Source organism: Anomaloglossus baeobatrachus, chromosome 6 (genome assembly GCF_048569485.1).
Source record: "Anomaloglossus baeobatrachus isolate aAnoBae1 chromosome 6, aAnoBae1.hap1, whole genome shotgun sequence".
NCBI lineage: Eukaryota > Metazoa > Chordata > Amphibia > Anura > Aromobatidae > Anomaloglossus > Anomaloglossus baeobatrachus.
In genome coordinates this window covers 64,160,773-64,186,342 of record NC_134358.1, presented here as the reverse complement: position 1 = coordinate 64,186,342, position 25,570 = coordinate 64,160,773, and the positions used below count along the sequence as shown (strand labels likewise).

Below are 25,570 nucleotides of genomic sequence, written 5' to 3'. Positions count from 1 at the left end.
CACAATGCTTAGCGCTGGCTCCCTGCTCTCCTAGTTACAGCACACATCGGGTTAATTACACGATGTGTGCTGCAGCTACATGTGCAGAGAGCAGGAAGCAGCGCACAATGCTTAGCGCTGGCTCCTTGCTCTCCTAGTTACAGCACACATTGGGTTAATTACCCGATGTGTGCTGTAGCTACATGTGCAAGAAGCAGGAGCCGGCACTGACAGTGAGAGCGGCGGAGGCTGGTAACAAAGGTAAATATCGGGTAACCAAGGACAGGGCTTCTTGGTTACCCGATGTTTACCGTGGTTACCAGTGTCCGCAGAAGCCGGCTCCTGCTGCCTGCACATTCAGTTGTTGCTCTGTCGCTGTCACACACAGCGATCTGTGCTTCACAGCGGGACAGCAACAACTAAAAAATGGCCCAGGACATTCAGCAACAACCAGCGACCTCACAGCAGGGGACAGGTTGTTGCTGGATGTCACACTAAGCAACATCGCTAGCAACGTCACAAAAGTTGTTCGTTAGCAGCGATGTTGCTTAGTGTGACGGGGCCTTTAGGCAAGCTACTAGCACTGCCAAAACGCGTTGGGTTTTAGGGGTGCACATTATACTTTGTCCTTGGTTGGACAACACTGTGATTTTATATTCGCATTTGGATAATAGAGCTGGAAGTTTTTACATTTTCAACTTTGGCTTCTTTTCTTCGCTGGATAAATCTCCTTTGCTGCATTTGCTCATGGTTAATGTGGCAGGAGGCCTTTACTACAGCACTCCCACTTCATGCCTTTGTTGGGGGTGGTTGTGCCTTTTATTCCAGCGAGGACAGAACTTCTAGTGTTGGCCAATAATGAAGGAAATTAAAAAAAAAAATAAGTTTCATATCCATCAAAATTAGAGAGAAGTTGTGGACTAAAACATGCAATAAACAAACTCGTCGAGACACCGGTAAAAGGAAAAGTAGCCAATTTTATTCTAAATGTTCTGTAAGCTCACACCGAGGCGGGAAGGTGTAAGACACAAGATGATATGTATTCTAGGAATTGTGGTGGTCAGTAGAAGCCGGAGTCCTGGGCCGCCCAGTTTGGTGCCTGCAAGAGGAAAAAAATATGATGAAATCATTGATAAAACAAAGTACAAGGCTGTTGACTACCATTTTACATCTCTAGTAGGAGAAACTGCAGACCTTTATTGGTTGTATACCTTTATTTGGTTGCAGAAGGTTTTAAGACCCACCACGCCCTCCCATTAGATAAAACTTGAATCTTCCAGTTTTTGGGTGATTGTCCGATCATCTAATGCATTAGGATACCTCTCAAACATACCCCCAATAGATTGGGAGGTGGAATTTAACTGGCAAACACAGGCGCTCTCAGCTGACCCTAGAATTCTGGATTATAGAGGAGTCGGGAGAGAACTGCCGGCCGACTGATCACCTCCTGTGGAGCTGCCATACACATTGGATAGACGTCTGGAGAGTGATCTATCAGAGAATAACATGCTCCCGAGCGTCTCAGCCCCCAGCCATGACTGAACCGCCATTCTATACTTTGCTGGTAGAACATCTACAATCCATCTTTGAGGTGATTGCGCCAGTAATGACTGACAGCCCAATTGTTAGAGATGCAACTAGACTCTTTCTAATGGATTATCAGAAAGTCCCTGCTTAATCAGGTCTTCAGCTCAAAGCAGTTGTAGGGGAAGAGTGGCGAAGAGTGGCGACGAGTGGGGACGAGTGGGGACGAGTGGGGACGAGTGGGGACGAGTGGGGAAGAGTGGGGACGAGTGGGGACGAGTGGGGACGAGTGGGGACGAGTGGGGACGAGTGGGGACGAGTGGGGAAGAGTGGGGAAGAGTGGGGAAGAGTGGGGAAGAGTGGCGACGAGTGGCGACGAGTGGCGACGAGTAGGGAAGAGTGGGGAAGAGTCGGGACGAGTGGCGACGAGTGGCGACGAGTGGGGACGAGTGGCGACGAGTGGGGACGAGTGGCGACGAGTGGCGACGAGTGGCGACGAGTGGCGACGAGTGGCGACGAGTGGCGACGAGTGGCGACGAGTGGCGACGAGTGGCGACGAGTGGCGACGAGTGGCGACGAGTGGGGACGAGTGGGGACGAGTGGGGACGAGTGGGGACGAGTGGGGAAGAGTGGGGAAGAGTGGGGAAGAGTGGGGAAGAGTGGGGAAGAGTGGGGAAGAGTGGGGAAGAGTGGGGAAGAGTGGGGAAGAGTGGGGAAGAGTGGGGAAGAGTGGGGAAGAGTGGGGAAGAGGCTCATAATTAACCAAATTACGTGAAAAGATATTTAAATGTCCAGAAAAGGGGTCTTTTAAAGGGGTATGCAACTCATTGCAAAAGATGGGATTTAGGTAGGACAAGCAGACAGTTGATATATGGTGAAGTCTGACCACCGGATGCATTTCTAGAATCACGTGTGCCATCCACAGGCTGCAGCCACAGATTGTGGACCATCCAGATAGCTACATCCTAGCAAAACGCCATAATTTTTGTAGCTAGAATAGCCCTTAAGAGGACAGTTTTTTGATAATATAAAAATTCCTCCTCTTAATTGTGAGTCACATTTATGTCTGTCCTTCATTAGACTGCGGCCACAGAGCAGGGAATTAGAAAATGGAGACACAACCCACTGGACACAGCCCAAATGTCCGCATTCTGGACACTGCATTTAATGCAACTTTCTTCTTACCTCGGTTCTCGTGTTCTGGTTCATCTTCTTTTCTATATTCATCGCCAGCATCTGACTGCGGAAGGCCAGACTCTTCGTCTTCTCAATGACTTGCTGGTAGGGCGATACGGCATTGTTTCCCATTACAACATGACCCTAAAGTAAAAGCGAGAGGCACATTATGCAGCGACCGGCGGTATTTATGATCAGTCTAAGAGAACAGGCTGTTCAGGCCAATAGTTAATCAAATGATGGCGAACGGAAAGGGACGGCTTCACATTTCTGAATGATGCAAGGTGCGAAGATTCACAAAACGTGGTATATGGCTGCATAATTGTGCAAGACGTGACGTCAAAGGATTGGAATAGAAAATCTGAACAACCATAATGTCTACAATAATGAATTGTGTGACAGAGCAGAGGAAAAGCTCAAAGTTAAAAGGATTATATGCCTCCTCCCCACCTCCGTCTAGGCAGGATCCGGCAATGTAATGTTACATTACTGTGATGTAAAGGGGCAGTGGAAATCAGCAGACGTGCGCCCTAACATCAGCAGTGTTTGAAACACGGGAAAAATTAAAGAAGTGCTCCCAATCAATATGTCAGAAGGACACCGGTGATCCACCCTGCCCCTCGCACCAGGGCACACTCTCACGCGCCCCATTCGCATCGGGCACGCTCGCATGCGCCCCATTCGCACCGGGCACACTCGCACGCGCCCCAGTCGCACTGCTGATCCACCCACTACCAAATGAGCCCTAGCACAGAAAGGATCGCACTATGGACATCTGGTCATGATTCGGGTAAACAGAAAAGCAGACCCGATGGTGGAGATGTGACCACACAGTGCCTGAAGTAAGGCATATTGAAGAGATGTGTAATAGCCACAATAACATGGCTGAATGCTCTTACACCCACGTCTCCATCACTGGGGGTACCTTGAATTAGTCAGCGCACCCAGGTAAAATCTTACCAATTTGGAGTCTATCTTGGCATCTAGTCTGGCGTTTCGGATTAAATTGACAATCCACCGCTCCGCCTCTTCTGGGCTCATATTCAGCTTATCGGCCAACATGCTGCAAATGGGAAATGAAAGGGGTTATTACAGGAGGTAAACGTGCTGTAGTCACAGCACAACATTCATGTATCAGACTGTGCACAACCGGATAATAGGAAGCCATCACAACGGCAGGTACAAGCACCTCTGAGGTCCGAAAATCCGGCATTGCATCCGTTATAGCCAAATGTATGAAGTGCAACCATCTAACATCCAAGAGCAGCCGGAGCCGCCCAGGAGCGCAACGTTATAGGTGTGCGTGGCACCTGATGGAGGAGGATGGTTGGGGCTTGCTCGCAGCCACGGCACCGAGTTAAACATGAACTCCTCTGTATACGAAACTATTATAGAGTGAAACGTGAGACCATTCATCCAAAAGCCAAGGCTGGACCTTGGGTCACGTAACAGGGCAATGATGCTAAACCGACACACAAATCAGAAACAAAGTAGTGAAAGCCAATGGAAATGCTGCGACAGGACACCAACCACTCCATGCCACGGAAAATTTCCAGTTTTCCCCCCTTTTGTCCAAGACCTATAACTGTTTTATTTTTAAATCCAAATAATGGTATGAAGGCTCGTTTGTTGCGGGACATGTTGTTCCTTTGAATGACACCAACCATTTTATCATGTGATATAAATACTGGAAAGCGGAGAAAACATAAGTGTATTAAACTTGCAAAAAAACTGCAATTCCACTATTTTTAAATTATTATTATTTGCTATGTACACTAAATGGTAAAACTGACCTAGTAATATGATTCTCCAGATATGCAGATACCAAACAAGTATAGTTTTTTGTTTTTTTTGTTATTTTTGAATTTAAAGCACCACTCCAGTTTTTTTTTTATTTCAGTACTGGAGTGGTGCTTTAAATCTAAGTCCCCTGTCCCCCATCTTATACGCCACTTCTGCCTTCCGATCTGTTTCCAGCGTCCCTCCCATTGGTCTTCACCACTTTGTGACCTGCTGGCAACTTCAGTGTTTCATGGAGGCGTCAGAGATCACAACTCAATACAAATCTATGGGAGCCTCGTTCTGACTCTCATAGACTTGTACTGAGCGCTTGTGACATAATTTCTGACTTCCAGCCTGTCAGAAGTTAAGGACACAAGATGGCGCCGCAGCAGCAGTGTGACAAAGAAAATAGGTGAAAACATTATAAGGCAAGTATAAGACTGGGGGCAGGGGGTTTAAGTTTAAAGGGAACCTGTCACCACTGTTTTGCCCTACAAGCTGCGGCCACCACCAGTGGGCTCTTATATACAACATTCTAACATCCTGTATATAAGAGCCCAGGCCGCTGTGAGAACATAAACACTTTATAATACTCACCTAATGGTCGCTCGGTTGGCCTTATGGGCGTCTCCGTTCTCTGGTGCCGGCACCTCCTCTTTCGGCCATCTTCATCCTCCTTCTGAAGCCTGGGTGCATGGCATGGCTACGTCATACACACTCGCCGGTCCTGCGCAGGCGCACTACAATGCTTTGATCTGCCCTGCTCAGGACCTGAATGCCGGCGAGTGTGGATGACGTTGTACCAGTCATGTACCGCGGCTAGAGAAGTAGGAGAGCAAAGATGGCCGAAAGAGGCGGCGCCGGACAACGGAGAATCCCATTAGGCCCACCGCGTGACCGTTAGGTGAGTATTATAAAGTGTTTTTTAGGTTATACCCCCGGCCTGGGCTCTTATATACAGCATGTTAGAATGCTGTATATAAGAGCCCGGTGGTGGTGGCCGCAGCTTATAGGCCAAAAAAGTGGTGACAGGTTCCCTTTAAAGCACCACTCCAGTGCTGGGGAACAATAATAATTCTGGACTGCTGTTAAGTGGTGAAAAGAAAAATTGGAAATCTAAGTTATTAAAAAAAAAAAAAATACATTATTATTTGCTTGTGTCTCTATTTTCCAAAACCCATAAGATTTTCATTTTTTGGGATCGGGGGCTGTGAGGGCTTGTTTTTCCGCACCCTGAGCTGATGAGGTTACCGATACCTTTATGGGGTAGATGTGATGTTTTGATCACCTCTTATTGCATTTTATTGAAATGTTGCTGTGGCCAAACCCCCCCCCCCCGTACTTCCAGTGTTTCGATTTTTTTTTCTCACTTAGATTAACTTTTATAGATTGGACTTTTGCAAATGCAGAGAAACCAAAACGTGTTTTTTTTTTTTAAAATTGATTTTTAATGGAACAAAAAAAGGGAGTTATTTGAACTTTGTTTCACTATATTTGATAATTTCCTTAGGGGGACTTAAACCTGCGATCATTGGACTGCTTGTCTGTACATGGCAGGGCATCAGCACTGCTATGTATAGCAAAATCACGGTCTAATATGAACACCAGCTTAATGATGGCTTTCGCCGGACAATTGAAGAAGCATAGGGTCTTCAGGAGACCCAGGTATTTATGGGATGTCATCGGTGGCTCGTGATCACATCACAGGTGTGCCCATGGGTGTGTAGTATGACACTCCCTGCCAGCGAATGTAAGATGCTACGGTCACAAACTGATAGCAGTACGTAAGCCGCAGGAGCTCCACTCCACCAGCGACTGTTAAAAACAGATCGTTAAATAATTCAGCCCTCATCTGCCAGAAAAGATGTGCGGGTCCTGACATATGATGCAAGTGAGCGTCATTTGTCGGGAAGAGGATACTCTCTTGTTCATACGCGGCGTTTTTGCTGATTTTACACTACTTGCAAATTGAATGAGATTTCTGAAATCTGCACGTGGCTTATTTTTTTTCTTTCCAAATTTGAGCCATCAAAGAGTTTATTCAAGTCTGCAGCATGTCAGTTCTTTCAGCGTTGACATGACACTCGGCTCAAACTGGCAGCACAGCGGGAGCAGAGTGTCATGGTGACTGATGTCCGATCATGCGTTTGGACCACCGCTGAGGAGGGGCGGGCCGGCCCAGAGGAGGGGCGGGCCAGCCCAGAGGAGGGGCGGGCCGGCCCAGAGGAGGGGCGGGCCGGCCCAGAGGAGGGGCGGGCCGGCCCAGAGGAGGGGCGGGCCGGCCCAGAGGAGGGGCGGGCCGGCCCAGAGGAGGGGCGGGCCGGCCCAGAGGAGGGGCGGGCCGGCCCAGAGGAGGGGCGGGCCGGCCCAGAGGAGGGGCGGGCCGGCCCAGAGGAGGGGCGGGCCGGCCCAGAGGAGGGGCGGGCCGGCCCAGAGGAGGGGCGGGCCGGCCCAGAGGAGGGGCGGGCCGGCCCAGAGGAGGGGCGGGCCGGCCCAGAGGAGGGGCGGGCCGGCCCAGAGGAGGGGCGGGCCGGCCCAGAGGAGGGGCGGGCCGGCCCTATCTCCTGCTCTCCTCCATTGCCAGCTATTGCCATTCTTGCCCTGCACTCGCAGACAACCGGTGTACTGCGAGTGCAGAGCAATTTTTCTCTCGCCCCATAAACTTGAATGGGTGCGAGAGGCAAAGACTCACATTGCACCCGCAGCATACTGCGACTGTTTTCTCGGTACGATTAAAGCTGAGAAAATAATCGCTCATGGGTGCTGACAGAGTAATACTGGTCCGAGTGGAATACGATGTTTTATCGGATTCCACTAGCTCCGATTTTCACACTGTGTCTTAGGCCTTTGTTGTACTCTGATGAAAAAGTGTAGTCAAGAGGATATATCCTCGTCATCACTTTATATTGCTGGACATCAATTCGGAGAAAGAAGGAGTTTGATTCTCCATTCTGGTATCACGTTTACTGTGCGGCGCACAAAGTGATATCTTGTCAGTCTGGCTAATCCTAAGGCTACTTTCACACTTGCGTTCAGCGCATACCGTCACTATGGAGAATAGCGCAGTCCGTTAACACACTGCACTATTCTCCATAGACTTGTATGGATGACACTCTGTAACGCAAGTGTCTGCGTTGCATCCGGTGGACGACGCAGCATCGTTATTTTGACGCTGCGTCGGGAGGAAGGAACGCAGCATGTAACTTTTTTTGAGCAGCGCAATCCATAGGATTTCACTGCGCATGCTCTTTTTTTTTTTTTTTTAAATCACAAACTTTATTTTTGTTGTCTCTCGGTGGCTGAAGCTGAGCGCCCGCCCGCCGGCAAGTGACAGCGCTCAGCTGAGCGCCCGCCCGCCGGCATGCTTGGCCGCCAGCATGTCAGGGCGCTCAGCTGATCGCCCGGCCGCCGGCATGTGAGGGTGCTCAGCTGAGCGCTCGGCCACCGGCTATTGAGAGCGATCGGCTGATCGTTCACAATAGTCGGCTGCCGGTAAACTGTAAAGAAGAAGAAAAAAAAAAAGAAGGGAATTTTGTTACTTACCGTAAATTCCTTTTCTTCTAGCTCCTATTGGGAGACCCAGACGATTGGGTGTATAGCTACTGCCTCCGGAGGCCACACAAAGCATTACACTAAAAAGTGTAAGGCCCCTCCCCTTCTGGCTATACACCCCCAGTGGGATCACTGGCTCACCAGTTTTAGTGCAAAAGCAAGAAGGAGGAAAGCCAATAACTTGGTTAAACAAATTCACTCCGAGTAACATCGGAGAACTGAAAAACCGTTCAACATGAACAACATGTGTACCCGAAAAAACCCAAAAATCCCGAAGGACAACAGGGCGGGTGCTGGGTCTCCCAATAGGAGCTAGAAGAAAAGGAATTTACGGTAAGTAACAAAATTCCCTTCTTCTTCGGCGCTCCATTGGGAGACCCAGACGATTGGGACGTCCAAAAGCTGTCCCTGGGTGGGTAAAGAAATACCTTATGTTAGAGCTGCGAAGACAGCCCTCCCCTACGGGGAGGCAACTGCCGCCTGCAGGACTCTTCTACCTAGGCTGGCGTCCGCCGAAGCATAGGTATGCACCTGATAATGTTTGGTGAAAGTGTGCAGACTCGACCAGGTAGCTGCCTGGCACACCTGTTGAGCCGTAGCCTGGTGTCGCAATGCCCAGGACGCACCCACGGCTCTGGTAGAATGGGCCTTCAGCCCTGATGGAACCGGAAGCCCAGCAGAACGGTAGGCTTCAAGAATTGGTTCTTTGATCCATCGAGCCAGGGTGACTTTGGAAGCCTGCGACCCTTTGCGCTTACCAGCGACAAGGACAAAGAGTGCATCGGAGCGGCGCAGGGGCGCCGTGCGGGAAATGTAGATTCTGAGTGCTCTCACCAGATCTAACAAATGTAAATTCTTCTCATACCGATGAACTGCATGAGGACAAAAAGAAGGCAAAGAGATATCCTGATTAAGATGAAAAGAGGATACCACCTTCGGGAGAAACTCCTGAATGGGGCGCAGCACTACCTTATCCTGGTGGAAGACCAGGAAAGGAGCCATGGATGACAGCGCTGCTAGCTCAGACACTCTCCGAAGAGATGTGATCGCTACCAGAAAAGCCACTTTCTGTGATAGTCTAGAAAGTGAAACCTCCCTCAGAGGCTCGAAGGGCGGCTTCTGGAGGGCAACTAGTACCCTGTTCAGATCCCATGGATCTAACGGCCGCTTGTACGGGGGTACAATATGACAAACCCCCTGCAGGAACGTGCGCACCTTCGGAAGTCGTGCTAGACGCTTTTGAAAAAAGACGGATAGCGCCGAGACTTGCCCTTTAAGGGAGCCGAGCGACAAACCTTTTTCTAACCCAGATTGCAGGAAAGAAAGAAAGGTAGGCAATGCAAAAGGCCAGGGAGACACTCCCTGAGCAGAGCACCAGGATAAGAATATCCTCCACGTTCTGTGGTAGATCTTAGCGGACGTGGGCTTCCTAGCCTGTCTCATGGTGGCAACGACCCCTTGGGATAATCCTGAAGACCCTAGGATCCAGGACTCAATGGCCACACAGTCAGGTTCAGGGCCGCAGAATTCCGATGGAAAAACGGCCCTTGGGACAGTAAGTCTGGTCGGTCTGGTAGTGCCGACGGTTGGCCGACCGTGAGATGCCACAGATCCGGATACCACGCCCTCCTTGGCCAGTCTGGGGCGACGAGTATGACGCGGCTGCAGTCGGATCTGATCTTGCGTAGCACTCTGGGCAAGAGTGCCAGAGGTGGAAACACATAAGGGAGCCGGAACTGCGACCAATCTTGCACTAAGGCGTCTGCCGCCAGAGCTCTGTGATCGCGAGACCGTGCTATGAAGGTTGGGACCTTGTTGTTGTGCCTGGACGCCATTAGGTCGACGTCCGGCCTTCTCCAGCGGCTACAGATTTCCTGAAACACGTCCGGGTGAAGGGACCATTCCCCTGCGTCCATGCCCTGGCGGCTGAGGAAGTCTGCTTCCCAGTTTTCTACGCCGGGGATGTGAACTGCGGATACGGTGGAGGCCGTGGCTTCCACCCACATCAGAATCCGCCGGACTTCCTGGAAGGCTTGCCGACTGCGTGTCCCTCCTTGGTGATTGATGTATGCCACCGCTGTGGAGTTGTCCGACTGAATTCGGATCTGCTTTTCTTCCAGCCACTGCTGGAAGGCTAGTAGGGCAAGATACACTGCTCTGATTTCCAGAACATGGATCTGAAGGGTGGACTCCTGCTGAGTCCACGTACCCTGAGCCCTGTGGTGGAGAAAAACTGCTCCCCACCCTGACAGACTCGCGTCTGTCGTGACTACCGCCCAAGACGGTGGTAGGAAGGATCTTCCCTGTGATAATGAGGTGGGAAGAAGCCACCATTGCAGAGAGTCCTTCTGTGAAAAGGATACTTTCCTGTTCAGGGATGTTGACTTCCCGTCCCATTGGCGGAGAATGTCCCAATAAGAGGACGCAGATGAAACTGCGCAAACGGAACCGCCTCCATTGCCGCTACCATCTTCCCGAGGAAGTGCATGAGGCGTCTTAAGGAGTGCGACTGACCTTGACGGAGAGTCTGCACCCCAGTCTGTAGTGACCGCTGCTTGTCCAGCGGAAGCTTCACTAGCGCTGATAGAGTATGAAACTCCATGCCAAGATACGTTAGTGATTGGGTCGGTGACAGGTTTGACTTTGAGAAGTCGATGATCCACCCGAACGTCTGGAGAGTCTCCAGCGCAACATTCAGGCTGAGTTGGCATGCCTCTTGAGAGGGTGCCTTGACAAGTAGATCGTCCAAGTAAGGGATCACAGAGTGTCCCTGTGAGTGCAAGACTGCTACCACTGCCGCCATGACCTTGGTGAACACCCGTGGGGCTGTCGCCAGACCGAATGGCAGAGCTACGAACTGAAGATGGTCGTCTCCCATCACGAAACGTAGAAAACATTGGTGCTCTGTAGCAATCGGCACGTGGAGATAAGCATCTTTGATGTCTATTGATGCTAGGAAATATCCTTGAGACATTGAGGCAATGACGGAGCGGAGGGTTTCATCCGGAACCGCCTGGCCTCCACGTGCTTGTTGAGCAGTTTTAGGTCCAGAACGGAACGGAAAGAGCCATCCTTTTTTGGCACCACAACCAGATTGGAGGAAAACCGTGTCTTGTTCCTGAAGAGGAACAGGGATTACCACTCCTTCTGCCTGCAGAAGAGCATCGGCTCGGTGGGGAGGTGGGGACGTTCTGAAGAATCGAGTCGGAGGACGAGAACAGAACTCTGTCCTGTGCACGTGGGCACAATGTCCCTCACCCACCGGTCTGTGACCTGTGGCAGCTAAATGTCGCCAAAGGCGAGCGAGTCTGCCATCAACCGCGGATGCGGAGAGATGAGAGAGCTGAGAGTCATGAGGAGAGCGCCTTGGTAGCGGTTCCTCCGGCTGCCTTCCTTGGGCGTGATTGAGCCCCCGGAAACTGAGCCCCTCTGAGGCTTTTCAGCTCTTTTGGACGAGGACAATTGGGACCTGCCCGAGCTTGGGAAGGACCGAAACCTCGACTGTCCTTCCAGGACAGCATTAATAGGGTAAGTCGCAATGCAGACATTGCGAGGTTACGGACGCCCCTGCGGCACAAATGTACATATGCTCAAGACCAGCTGTGCAAGAACAGCTGAAAAGCTTAGGGTGCCCATACGGCTGTAAATGCCGGAGCAACCGACACGCCGATAGCCTCATAGACAGATTTCAACCAGAGTCCATCTGTCTGGCATCTTTAAGTGAAGTCCCATCTCCACTGCAACTATAGCTCTAGCCGCAAGCCTGGAGATTGGAGAATCCACCTTTGGACCCTGGGTCCCGCGCTTGACCACGTCAGGGGGAAAAGGATAACGTGTATCCTTAATACGTATGGAGAAAACGCTTATCTGGTAAGCGTGGTGTTCCTGGACTGCTTCTCTGAAGTCAGCGTGGCCAGAAAAATACTCAATATACGTTTGAGCTACTGAAATGGGACTTCTCCTGCTGTGAAGCTGACTCCTCCGCTGGGGGAGCTGAGGGAGAAAGATCCAACATTCCATTGATGGACGCTATAGGATCATTCCTTATGGCGTCACCATCCGGTGTATCCGGATTGAGAGCGTTGTCAGGATCAAAGTCCTGATGAGCTACGTCTGCCTCATCATACAGAGAGCCTCCTGGGACCCCCCCCGGAGCACCGATTTTATTCCCAATGAGGGTGGCCAGGGAGCAATGATCCAGATTGCCCATGGCCTGTCCGGACTGCAAGTCTCTATCCCATTGCAACTCCATCCCTGTCCTTGGACAGGGTTGACAGGTGGTTCCTTTGGCCACGTCTAGTAGAGACCCCGGCTGACCAAGTGCTCCAGGGGAGCATTGCACACAATGGGGTTCAGTGCCGTGGAACAGTATCACATGCAGTAAAAACAGCATCGAAAGCCTGTGTTGCTTATATGCTGCTGCCGACTAGCCATCTAGGACATAGAGCCAAGAATGGCGACCGTACAATGCAATGTATAGCGTACAAGCATAAAGTACAAATGAACACTGCAGCACATGCAATACAAGCAGCATAGAAAGCCTGTGCCTTGGCACCCCTGCTTTTCTGCTGCTGTAGACTAGCCATCTAGGGGAATATAGCCCAGAATATCGACCATACAGTGCAATGTATAGCATACAAGCATAAGTACAAATGAACACTGCAACCCCTGCAATACAAGCAGCATAGAAAAAACCTGTGCCTCAGCACCCCTGCTTTTCTGCTGCTGTAGTCTAGTCATTCTAGGCGAAAATAGCCCAGACTAGCGACCGTACAGTGCAGTGTATAGCATACAAGCATAAATACACATGAACACTTCAGGACATGCAATACAAGCAGCATAGAAAGCCTGTGCCTTAGCACCCCTGCTTTCCTGCTGCTGATGTGTCGCCATCTAAGAGGGCATATAGCCAAAAATAGCGACCTATGCAGTGTAAGCATAAAATACAAATGGACAACTGCGGTATTTAGTGGGGTCAGCACTTCAGGTGCCGCTTACCGCCCGCCTATAAGCGGGTGTGTGGTCGCCCTAGTCCTGTGCCTGGTTGCCCAGAGTCCGATCTCTCAGCTCGGACTGCAGGAATGGCTGCCGGCGTCCTTCTCCAGCTCGTGTGAGTAGGGGCGGGCCGTGGGCGTGCCCCCAAGTCAGAGCGGGAAACCGGCGTCCCACAGTGTCCAGTGAGAGGGCTGGAGCATGTAAATAAGGCTCCAGCCCTCGGCGCTGCTGATTGTACAGCGTCTCTCCCCTACCCTGATTGACAGGGTGGGGGCGGGAACGAAGCGGAGCTAGGCCGCAAAAGCCGGGGACTGGATTTATAAGCGCCGCCGCCGTAAAAGCGCGGTCGGCGCTAAGTCCCCGGCGCACTACAAGTCCCAGCCGCGCCGCCGCTCCCGGAGCGTCCGGCGCGGTAGTTCCCCATACATAAAGTCACTCAGCTAGGCTGCAGTGACTGTAACCCTTTACTGTCCCCGGCGCACTAGCACACCCAGCAAGTCTGGAGTGTGCTGTGCCTGTGTGTACGGGGACACAGAGTACCTGAATGGTGCAGGGCCATGTCCCTGAACGGTACCCAGCTCCGTATCCAGCAGGTTCAATGGGTCTGTGGATGGAGCCCGGCCTCAGGGCTTTGGGGCCGGTAAGATCCCACTTCCTCAGAGCCCCTCAGGGGGATGTGGAAGGAAAACAGCATGTGGGCTCCAGCCGCCGTACCAGCAATAGGTACCTCAACCTTACAAACCACAAGCGGGGTGAGAAGGGAGCATGCTGGGGGCCCTATATGGGCCCTCTTTTCTTCCATCCGATATAGTCAGCAGCTACTGCTGACTAAACAGTGGAGCTATGCGTGGATGTCTGACCTCCTTCGCACAAAGCAGAAAACTGGTGAGCCAGTGATCCCACTGGGGGTGTATAGCCAGAAGGGGAGGGGCCTTACACTTTTTAGTGTAATGCTTTGTGTGGCCTCCGGAGGCAGTAGCTATACACCCAATCGTCTGGGTCTCCCAATGGAGCGCCGAAGAAATAAAGTTTTCCGTTGTTTTGTACGATAAGTAGCATTGCGTTGTGCCACTATATGCAACGCATCCGTTGCATCCGTCACACAACGCAATGCTACGGAAGCCGTCCAACGCAAGAGTGAAACTAGCCTAAGCCAATCCTGGAAGGTAAGGAAAATTCACATAATTCTGTCCACGGCCAGATGTCACGGACGTGGACCAGGGTGTGAAGTGATCTGCTCATCTCTATTCCTGACCATTGACCTGAGTGAATATGTCCACCGAAAAAAGCGAGTGCTTGTCTGATCAAATCTTTTATGCAAACACTAGAAATCGTCTGTCAGCCCAGGCGCTTGATGCGTCCTCAGCGTGCTACGTCCTACATAGTTTCTGCATCCTACACTTATATCAATTATATCCTGTAAAGTCAGAGCTGTCAATCAAGTAAGAGGCATAGATGGATGAGCAAGTAGGTGGTAAGGGGCACTGAACGTCCCATAACGAACTGTAGTTTAATTCCCAGCATCATGGCAACATCCAGATCAGAAGGAGCTGAAGGTTGGACCCCCTCCAATCAAAGTAATCTGAGTTGGGCGGCACGGTGGCTCAGTGGTTAGCACTGTTCAGTGGCTCAGTGGTTAGCACTGCAGTCTTGCAGCGCTGGGGTCCTGGGTTCAAATCCCACCATCTGCAAGGAGTTTGTATGTTCTCCCCGTGTTTGCGTGGGTTTCCTCCCACAGTCCACAGACATACAGATAGGGACTCTAGATTGTGAGCCCCAATGGGGACAGTGTTGCCAATGTATGTAAAGCGCTGTGGAACCAATAGTGCTATATAAATGAATTAATATTCGCTATCAATTTAGAAAACAGGAGCACCTCTTTAAATACTTGTAGTATTAGGTATATAAAGGGACAGCTAACAATCATTAAAAGTTATTCTTAGCAGGGGAAAACTAGAAGGGAGAAGTTTTATCGCGTTGTTGTGTAACCCCTCAGGCATCCGAGGGTTAACCCCGTTGGTCCCTTTTTGGACTACTTATTGCTGTCAATGTTGCATTCAGTTTCCAATTCTGTCCAGACTTGTGAGATAATAGGTCTGGAGAAGTGTTTCTAATTAAGTCAATTAGTAAGATGGTAGCGGCAGCTGGATAAGTTTTCTTTGATGTTCTTTGTCACGACACTTGTTCCCAAAACATCACAAGCCGCCCCCCTCCCCTAAACCAGCAGCATCCCATCCCAGCGGGGGGTAACGTTTCATATTCTGCCGCGTCATCGCACCTAAAAATACACCCAGGTTACACACCAGCTCTTCCGGACAGCTAATACCAGCGGCAACCCCCGGCCTTGTGCAATTGTTTAATTAGCCGAGGCCAGGAATATGCAAACGAGCCGGAGCCGAGTCACCGCTGCTCCCAGATGCACCGCATCCTGCACACACAGTGAGTAAGGCCGGGGCAGACGATGCACGCTCACCCCAGACATGAGCACACAGCGGCCCTGACTCACATACAGTTTCCTAAATGAACTTTTTTCTTTTTTCTTTTTTTTTTTTTTTTTTTTTTACTTCTTGCTTCACTTGCATGAAAAAAATCCCATGACCGGCAGCCAGGAGAGCTTGGAGGTGTGAAGGGGTTAACAAAGGGGTTAATAGCGTTCCTCTAATGGAAAGTGGAGAAAATGTTACAAAATTACCTAATACTCTCAGACTGTGGGTTTTGGTCTCTGCAAAACTAATGTTACATATTTTATTATATGTAATTAAAAAATAGATTTTTTTTTCACATTTTTTTTAAAAAAAAAAAAAAAAAAATGAAAACATGTTTGTTTGTTTTTTTTGTTTCTTTTTCCAAACCAGCAGCTCCAGGCCAAGGTGTTCTGGAACTGGAAAATTCCTTTAAGGCCCTGTGCGCACTTACCGGATTTTGCCGCGGATTTTTCGCGGATTTGCTGCATGTTTCGCTGCAGAAAATGTTCATAACATCTCTGCAGTGAATCACCAGCAAATCCTATGGAGAAAAAAAATCCTGTGCGCACTGGGCGGAATTTGACAGCTGCATGTTTTGCTGCGGGAATCCCGCAGCAAAAACAAGTGCATGTCACTTCTTTTCCGCACATAGCTGCGGGATTTCACTCCATTGACTCAATGTTAATCATGAAATCCCGCAGGGAATAACGCAGGCAGCAAATTCTGTGCGGTTCACTGCGTTTTCCTGCGTTATTCCCTGCGGTATTTCGCGGTTTACCTCCGGTAATGTGCATCGCTTGTCTGCGGTTTTGCAGGGAAGTGATGTCATTACAGGAAGAGGAAGCCGTGCAGAGAGTAAACACACACAGATCACACACACACAGACATAGAACACAGACATAGAACACAGACACAGACACATAGAATACACATAGAAAGAAAACGGAAATATAGGAAAAAAAGAACGTGGGCTCCGCTGCATATTTACCTTCCAGCCGAGGTAAGCACACAGCGGCGGCCCGGTATTCTCAGGCTGGGGAGGGAGAGGAGCAGGGTTAATGTCCCCCGCCTCACTCCCCCTCCCGCAGCCGAGAATATCAGCCGCAGCTGCCCCGGCACTGTCGCATGCAATATGCGGCAGCACCGGCGTGTCCTCGGCTCTTCTTGCCACAGTGTAGCAGTGGTGGCAAGGTAATACAAGGGGTTAATGATGGTGGGGGACCACCGCCATTAACCCCAGGCTTGATCATGGCAGCGTCTATGTGACAGCTGACATGATCAACCCGTAAGTAAAGTGAAAAAGAAGGGAATTTTGTTTACTTACCGTAAATTCCTTTTCTTCTAGCTCCAATTGGGAGACCCAGACAATTGGGTGTATAGCTTATGCCTCCGGAGGCCACACAAAGTATTACACTAAAAGTGTAAAGCCCCTCCCCTTCAGCCTATACACCCCCCGTACTGCTACGGGCTCATCAGTTTTGGTGCAAAAGCCAGAAGGAGGAAAAAATTATAAACTGGTTTAAAGTAAATTCAATCCGAAGGAATATCGGAGAACTGAAACCATTTAACATGAACAACATGTGTATACAAAAAACAGGGGCGAAGGCTGGGTCTCCCAATTGGAGCTAGAAGAAAAGGAATTTACGGTAAGTAAACAAAATTCCCTTCTTCTTTGTCGCTCCTAATTGGGAGACCCAGACAATTGGGACGTCCAAAAGCGGTCCCTGGGTGGGTAAATAATACCTCATAATAGAGCCGTAACGGCTCCGTCCTACAGGTGGGCAACTGCCGCCTGAAGGACTCGCCTACCTAGGCTGGCATCTGCCGAAGCATAGGTATGCACCTGATAGTGTTTCGTGAAAGTGTGCAGGCTCGACCAGGTAGCTGCCTGACACACCTGCTGAGCCGTAGCCTGGTGTCGCAAGGCCCAGGACGCTCCCACGGCCCTGGTAGAATGGGCCTTCAGTCCTGAGGGAACCGGAAGCCCCGAGGAACGGTAAGCTTCGAGAATTGGTTCCTTGATCCACCGAGCCAGGGTTGATTTGGAAGCTTGTGTCCCTTTACGCTGGCCAGCGACAAGGACAAAGAGTGCATCGGAGCGGCGCAGGGGCGCCGTACGAGAAATGTAGAGTCTGAGTGCTCTCACCAGATCTAACAAGTGCAAATCCTTTTCACATTGGTGAACTGGATGAGGACAAAACGAGGGTAAGGAGATGTCCTGATTGAGATGAAAAGGGGATACCACCTTAGGGAGGAAATCTTGGCGGACGTTGGTTTCCTAGCCTGTCTCATAGTGGCAATGACCTCTTGAGATAATCCTGAAGACTCTAGGATCCAGGACTCAATGGCCACACAGTCAGGTTGAGGGCCGCAGAATTCAGATGGAAAAACGGCCCTTGAGATAGCAAATCTGGTCGGTCTGGCAGTGCCCACGGTTGGCCGACCGTGAGATGCCACAGATCCGGGTACCACAACCTCCTCGGCCAGTCTGGAGCGACGAGGATGGCGCGGCGGCAGTCGGCCCTTATCTTGCGTAACACTCTGGGCAACAGAGCCAGAGGAGGAAACACATAAGGAAGCTGAAACTGCGACCAATCCTGAACTAAGGCGTCTGCCGCCAGAGCTCTGTGATCTTGAGATCGAGCCATGAATGTTGGGACCTTGTTGTTGTGCCGTGACGCCATTAGGTCGACGTCCGGCATCCCCCAGTGGCAACAGATCTCCTGAAACACGTCCGGGTGAAGGGACCATTCCCCTGCGTCCATGCCCTGGCGACTGAGAAAGTCTGCTTCCCAGTTTTCTACGCCCGGGATGTGAACTGCGGATATGGTGGATGCTGTGGCTTCCACCCACATCAGAATCCTCCGGACTTCATGGAAGGCTTGCCGACTGCGTGTCCCACCTTGGTGGTTGATGTAAGCCACCGCTGTGGAGTTGTCCGACTGAATTCGGATCTGCTTGCCTTCCAGCCACTGCTGGAACGCTTTTAGGGCAAGATACACTGCCCTGATCTCCAGAACATTGATCTGAAGTGAGGACTCTTGCTGAGTCCACGTACCCTGAGCCCTGTGGTGGAGAAAAACTGCTCCCCACCCTGACAGGCTCGCGTCCGTCGTGACCACCGCCCAGGATGGGGGTAGGAAGGATTTTCCTTTCGATAATGAGGTGGGAAGAAGCCACCACCGAAGGGAAGCTTTGGTTGCTTGAGAGAGGGAGACGTTCCTGTCTAGGGACGTCGGCCTCCTGTCCCACTTGCGTAGGATGTCCCATTGAAGAGGACGCAGGTGAAACTGCGCTAAAGGGACTGCTTCCATTGCTGCCACCATCTTCCCCAGGAAGTGCATGAGGCGCCTCAAGGGGTGTGACCGACCTTGAAGGAGAGATTGTACCCCTGTCAGTAGTGAACGCTGTTTGTCCAGCGGAAGCTTCACTATCGCTGGAAGAGTATGAAACTCCATGCCAAGATATGTCAGTGATTGGACCGGTGTCAGATTTGACTTTGGAAAATTGATGATCCACCCGAAACTCTGGAGAATCTCCAGAGTAACGTTGAGGCTGTGTTGGCATGTCTCTTGAGAGGGTGCCTTGACCAGCAGATCGTCTAAGTAAGGTATCACTGAGTGACCCTGAGAGTGGAGGACCGCAACTACTGTAGCCATGACCTTGGTGAGAACCCTTGGGGCTGTCGCCAGGCCGAACGGCAGTGCCGCGAACTGAAGGTGTTCGTCTCCTATGGCGAAGCGCAAGAAGCGCTGATGCTCTGGAGCAATTGGTACGTGGAGATAAGCATCCTTGATATCGATCGATGCTAGGAAATCTCCTTGGGACATTGAGGCGATGACGGAGCGGAGGGATTCCATCCGGAACCGCCTGGTCCTTACGTGTTTGTTGAGCAGTTTTAGGTCCAAAACAGGACGGAAGGACCCGTCCTTCTTTGGAACCACAAACAGGTTGGAGTAGAAACCGTGACCCTGTTGCTGAAGAGGAACCGGGACCACCACTCCTTCTGCCTTCAGAATGCCCACCGCCTGCAGAAGAGCCTCGGCTCGCTCGGGAGGCGGAGATGTTCTGAAGAATCGAGTCGGAGGACGAGAGCTGAACTCTATCCTGTAACCGTGAGACAAAATGTCTCTCACCCAACGGTCTTTTACTTGTGGCAGCCAGGTGTCGCAAAAGCGGGAGAGCCTGCAACCGACCGAGGATGCGGTGTGAGGAGGCCGTAAGTCATGAGGAAGCCGCCTTGGTAGCGGCACCTCCGGCGGTCTTTTTAGGGCGTGATTTAGACCGCCATGCGTCGGAGTTCCTCTGATCCTTCTGAGGCCTTTTGGACGAGGAGAATTGGGACCTGCCCGTACCCCGAAAGGACCGAAACCTCGACTGTCCCCTCCTCTGTTGGGGTGTTTTTGGTTTGGCCTGGGGTAAGTATGTTTCCTTTCCCTTGGATTGTTTGATGATTTCATCCAATCTCTCACCAAACAAACGGTCGCCAGAAAATGGCAATCCAGTTAAGCACTTTTTGGAAGCCGAATCTGCCTTCCATTCCCGCAGCCACAAGGCCCTGCGTATTGCCACCGAATTGACGGCTGCAACCGCCGTACGGGTCGCAGAGTCCAGGACAGCATTAATAGCGTAGGACGCAAATGCCGACGTTTGAGAGGTTATGGACGCCACCTGCGGCGCAGACGTACGTGTGAGTGCGTCAATTTGCGCCTGACCAGCTGAGATAGCTTGGAGTGCCCATACGGCTGCGAATGCTGGAGCAAAAGACGCGCCGATAGCTTCATAGATGGATTTCAACCAGAGCTCCATCTGTCTGTCAGTGGCATCCTTGAGTGAAGCTCCATCTTCCACTGCAACTATGGATCTAGCCGCCAGTCTGGAGATTGGAGGATCCACCTTGGGACACTGAGTCCAGCCCTTGACCACGTCAGGGGGAAAAGGGTAACGTGTATCCTTAAGGCGCTTGGAAAAACGCTTATCTGGATAAGCTCGGTGTTTCTGGACTGCCTCTCTGAAGTCAGAGTGGTCCAGAAACATACTCTTTGTATGCTTGGGAAACCTGAAACGGAATTTCTCCTGCTGAGAAGCTGACTCCTCCACAGGAGGAGCTGAGGGAGAAATATTCAACATTTCATTGATGGACGCAATAAGATCATTCACTATGGCGTCCCCATCAGGAGTATCAAGGTTGAGAGCGGCTTCAGGATCAGAATCCTGATCAGCTACCTCCGCTTCATCATACAGAGAGTCCTCTCGCTGAGACCCTGAACATTGTGATGATGTCGAGGGGATTTCATAGCGAGCTCGCTTAGTCGGTCTGGGGCTGCGGTCCGTGTCAGAGACCTCACCCTGGGATCCATGAGACACCCCGGGAAGACATTGCTGTTCCCACTGAGGGGAACCAGGGGACAATGATTCCACAGTGCCCCTGGCTTGAGATGCCGGCCTGGACTGCAAGGCTTCTAATATCTTAGCCATAGTCTCAGAAAGTCTTTCAGTAAAAACTGCAAACTCCGTCCCTGTCACCTGGACAGTGTTAACAGGTGGTTCTCCCTGGGCCACCCCTAGCAGAGGCTCCGGCTGAGAAAGTGCCACAGGGCCCGAGCATTGCACACAATGAGGGTCAGTGGAACCTGCCGGCAGTATAGCCGTACATGCTGCACAGGCAGCATAGTAAGTCTGTGCCTTGGCACCCTTGCTATTTGTGGACGACATGCTGTTGTCTCCTCTGAGCAATACAGGAGGGTATATAGCCACAAATCAACAGTGCACCCTACAGTGTAAAGTGTAGACTATAATCATATAAACTATAAATACACTTCTGCACTAGTGGGGCCAGCACCACAGGTGCTGCTTACCGCCTGCGCAAAGCGGTTGTGTGGGCACCAGAATTCCTGCCTGGGTCTCTTTGAGCTTGTCTCTCCTCTCCAGCGTTAGCAGAGCTGAGAGGAATGGCTGCCAGCGTCCTGGGGAGAGGAGGGAGCCGTGGGCGTGACCCAGAAAAGTGCGGGAACTGGTGCCCCACTGTGCAGAGTGAGGGGGGTGGAGTATGCAAAGCATGCTCCAGCCCTCAGTGCTGCCGTCCTGTACAGCGTCCCGCCCTTCCCCTGACTGGTAGGGCTGGGGGCGGGAAGAAAGACACAAACACACTCAGCGACGCTGAAGTGTATAGTGGCACAAATGCAGCCAGCGCTGCTGTCCCCGGTGCACTAGCACACCCAGCAATGCTGGAGTGTTGCTGTGCGCGGTCCCCACGGGGACACAGAGTACCTCCAAGTAGCAGGGCCATGTCCCTGAACGATACTCGGCTCCTATCCAGCAGGGTCCTCAGGAGCTGTGGATGGAGCACGGTCTCCTGTGCCTGGAGACCGATGGGATCCCACTTCACCCAGAGCCCTAATTGAGGGATGGGGAAGGAAAGCAGCATGTGGGCTCCAGCCTCCGTACCCGCAATGGATACCTCAACCTTAACAACACCGCCGACAAGAGTGGGGTGAGAAGGGAGCATGCTGGGGGGCCCTGTTATGGGCCCTCTTTTCTTCCATCCGACATAGTCAGCAGCTGCTGCTGACTAAGCTGTGGAGCTATGCGTGGATGTCTGACCTCCTTCGCACAAAGCATAAAAACTGATGAGCCCGTAGCAGTACGGGGGGTGTATAGGCTGAAGGGGAGGGGCTTTACACTTTTAGTGTAATACTTTGTGTGGCCTCCGGAGGCATAGCTATACACCCAATTGTCTGGGTCTCCCAATTAGGAGCGACAAAGAAAACACAGACACCGAAAAATCCTTTATTTTAAATAAAACCAACAAGCCTCGTTCACCATTTTATTAACCCCCCCCAAACAAAGCTCTGGCGTAATCCACACAGTTCCGGCATAATCCACAGGGTCCTGCACTGCTTCCATCCAGCCGCGACTGTCACAGACACAGGCTGAATGCAGCAGACAGCAGAGGTAATTACCGGTCATTTCCCACGGCCGGTAATGTGAACTCACTGCCGACCGTGGGAAATGCAGCGATCTGTCCTCTATCTATCCCTCTATCTGTCTGTCTATCTATCTATCCCTCTATCTATTCTTCTGTCTATCTACTATCAGAATTAAATGTATTTTTTTTTTTTTTCTTCAATGTGCTTTATTGCATTGAATGCAATAAAGCACATCCCAACCCGCACGCGGCAAAACCGCGGCAATACCGCGAACAATACCGCGGTAAAACCGCAGCAAACCGCATGCGGTTTTCGGGTGCGGTTTCCCGCGGTTTTTTACCGCGGGTGCGGTAATCTTTGAGAGCATGCGGAATTTACACAAGGAAATTTCATTTCCCAGTGCGCACAGAGCCTAATAGGTTCACCAGTAGTGATCCCTTAGCTTTAAAGCACCACTCTCGTGGGGTTATTTTTTTTTCCAGTGCTGGAGTGATTCTTTAAATCTAAGCCCCCTGCCCTCGATCGCATACTCACCCTCCGGCGTTTTCATTCTTTTACTGATGCCATGTGTCATCTTGTGACCGCAACTTCTGACAGACCGGAAGTCAAACGTTTTATAACAATGGCTCAATGCAAGTCTATGAGAGCCAGAATGAGGCTCCCATAGACTTGTATTGAGTTGTGGTCTCTGGGCTTGCTCCATGAAACACTGGAGCTGCCGGCAGGTGACAAATAAGAGGAGACCGATGGGAGTGACGCTGGAAACTGATGAAGACACCAGAAGGTGAATATAAGTAAGGGGACAGGGGCCTGGCATTTAAAGCATCACTCCAGCAGTAAAAAAATATGCCAACGTAGTGCTTTAAAACAAAACATCAGGATTTTGGTGTATAAGGTGCAGCCAGTGCAGTACTGGCACTATCAGGCACATTTTGTACATACCATTAGTGGGCAGCTCGGGTGTTTAGGCTGTGAAATCCAACTTTATAAAGTTTGAAAATTCAAGCACTTTTTGATTGACGTGTGCACCTCGCTGCTAATGTCCGGGCGGGTTATGCACGTGTATCCCTGCCCCCCCCCCCCCCCCCCGCCTGTTCCTCCCTCTCTCTGATTGTATTCAAATTTCTCTCTCCAGAAACATGGCGCCGGAGTTGGCACCTGCGCACATAGCGCTCATCTCCGGCGCCATGTTTCTGGAGCCCGCAGTAGCTAGTATTACCTGCAGCTACGATATCGCTGCCCCAGGACACAGAGCCAGCACAGCAGCCGCCTAGGACACCGGGACGCCACAGGAAAAAGCCGACAGCATCCTGCCAGCGACATCGGGGGTCAGGTGAGGTAAGTTCACAATGGACTCACATGACCCAGTGACGGCAGTGCTGCGAGACCCGGTCACGGTGTCCTGGGGCAGCACGATATCGTAGCTGCAGGTAATACTAGCTACTGCGGGCTTCAGAAACATGGCGCCGGAGATAAGCGCTATGCGCAGGTGCCAACTCCGGCACCATGTTTCTGAAGAGAGACATTTGAATACAACCAGAGAGAGGGAGGAACAGGCGGCGGATGGGGGGGGGGGTACACGTGCATAACCCGCCCACACATTAGGAGAGAGGTGCACACGTCAATCAAAAAGTGCATGAATTTTCAAACTTTATAAACTTGGATTTCACAGCCTAAACACCCGAGCTGCCCACTAATGGTATGTACACACTGCGATACTGCCAGTGCTGCACCTTATGCACCAAAATCCTGATGTTTGGTTCCCTTTAAGCGGTGCTACTATTGCATTAACATGCCACTGCAAATGCCTCACTGCCCTATTCACTGGCATCCGGCTCTGATGCAATTGGTGTTTGTTGGATGGAGTTCACCGGTCCGTGCCCTGATCTCAACACCCAGTAGGTGGCTCCGGCCAGAGGACCCAATGCTGGGACTTCTGATCATACACACTAACCCTAAGCCCGGCATACTGAAGTGGTGAGAATGGACACAGGTACATACGCACCCACCTGCGGGAAAATACGCACCCACCTGCGGGAAAATACGCACCCACCTGCGGGAAAAGTGCAACTACCTACGGACAAAAAAACGCACCTACCTGCAGGAAAAACGCACCTACCTGCAGGAAAAACGCACCTACCTGCGGACAAAAAACGCACCGAAAACTTATGAGGGTTTACCGTGTTTTGGTGTGTTTTTGGTGTGGATTTACCACGTTTTTGTCTGCGGTTTTGCCCCTGCTGTTTTTATTTTTTTTTTAACATTGTCAATGGCAAAACACAGAGAAAAACGCAGAAAAGAAGTGACATGCTGCTTTTTGCTGCAGAAATTCTGCAGCAAAACCTGCAAGGGAAAAAAGAAGCAACGTGTGCGCAGCATTTTGGATTTCTCATAGACTTGGCTGGGAAAGGCCTGCATGAAGCTTATGAACAAAAACTGCACCAATTCTGCAGCAAAAAAACGCAGCAAATCTGCGGCAAAAAACGCAGTGTGTGCACAGGGAGTAATAGTGGAAAACAATTTTAAGTAATGGGAAGGGGGGAACCACATGATCGGCAGCCCCATTTCTCAACCTATACAGCTATGCGAGTACAGAAAGGACAATAAGGGGGGGGGGGGTCTCCCCTAATACAAGATATCCCCAAAACCGGTCTCGTGCTCTCAGACCCATCTCTTATGAAGGACTTTACCGCACTGACCCCATGGCACATTGCTGAAAACGGGACGTCCGAGCGCCAGTCACACTAAAAACCGTGGCAGGAAAACCACATGGACCATCTGTGGTCAGGAGACAAGAGATTGCAGTTAATACAAGGACCCTTGCTATGACCTACACATACCCCCTTAATGGCAGGAGAATGAAGGCTGCGCTGCCGGGAGGCCGTCCTGGGGAACACACGTACACGCGCGACTCCCAGAAAACCACGTACTTGGCCCTTTAGAAGCTCAGTAATTCCTGGAAAAATGAAATAAGCGACTGACAAGCAGCTCTGTAATTAAAATAACTGCGACCAGCCCAAGCGCCCCTCGTCACGGGATGAAAACAGCAAATTCAGATAAGGCGGCCATTATCACAAGATGTCAGGGGGAAAATATGAGAAACAGACAAGGGAGAAAGAATTTAATAACTCAGATCTGCTGCTTCTCTAATGCGGTCCATACATCACC

General features: G+C 51.0%; 1 protein-coding gene across 1 annotated transcript in view; it reads right to left on the bottom strand.

Annotated features, from left to right (window-relative positions):
* Nucleotides 1–936: 936 nt before the first annotated feature.
* The window catches only part of EIF3E (eukaryotic translation initiation factor 3 subunit E), a 112,711-nt gene continuing 88,077 nt past the window's right edge, over nucleotides 937–25,570 (bottom strand). Inside the window, exons 11-13 of the mRNA XM_075316217.1 lie at nucleotides 3,640–3,742; nucleotides 2,689–2,823; nucleotides 937–1,078 (exon numbers count right to left, since the gene is read on the bottom strand). Coding sequence (XP_075172332.1) covers nucleotides 1,040–1,078; nucleotides 2,689–2,823; nucleotides 3,640–3,742 — 277 coding nt within the window. The 3' untranslated portion in view covers nucleotides 937–1,039. The remainder of the gene's footprint in view (nucleotides 1,079–2,688; nucleotides 2,824–3,639; nucleotides 3,743–25,570) is intronic.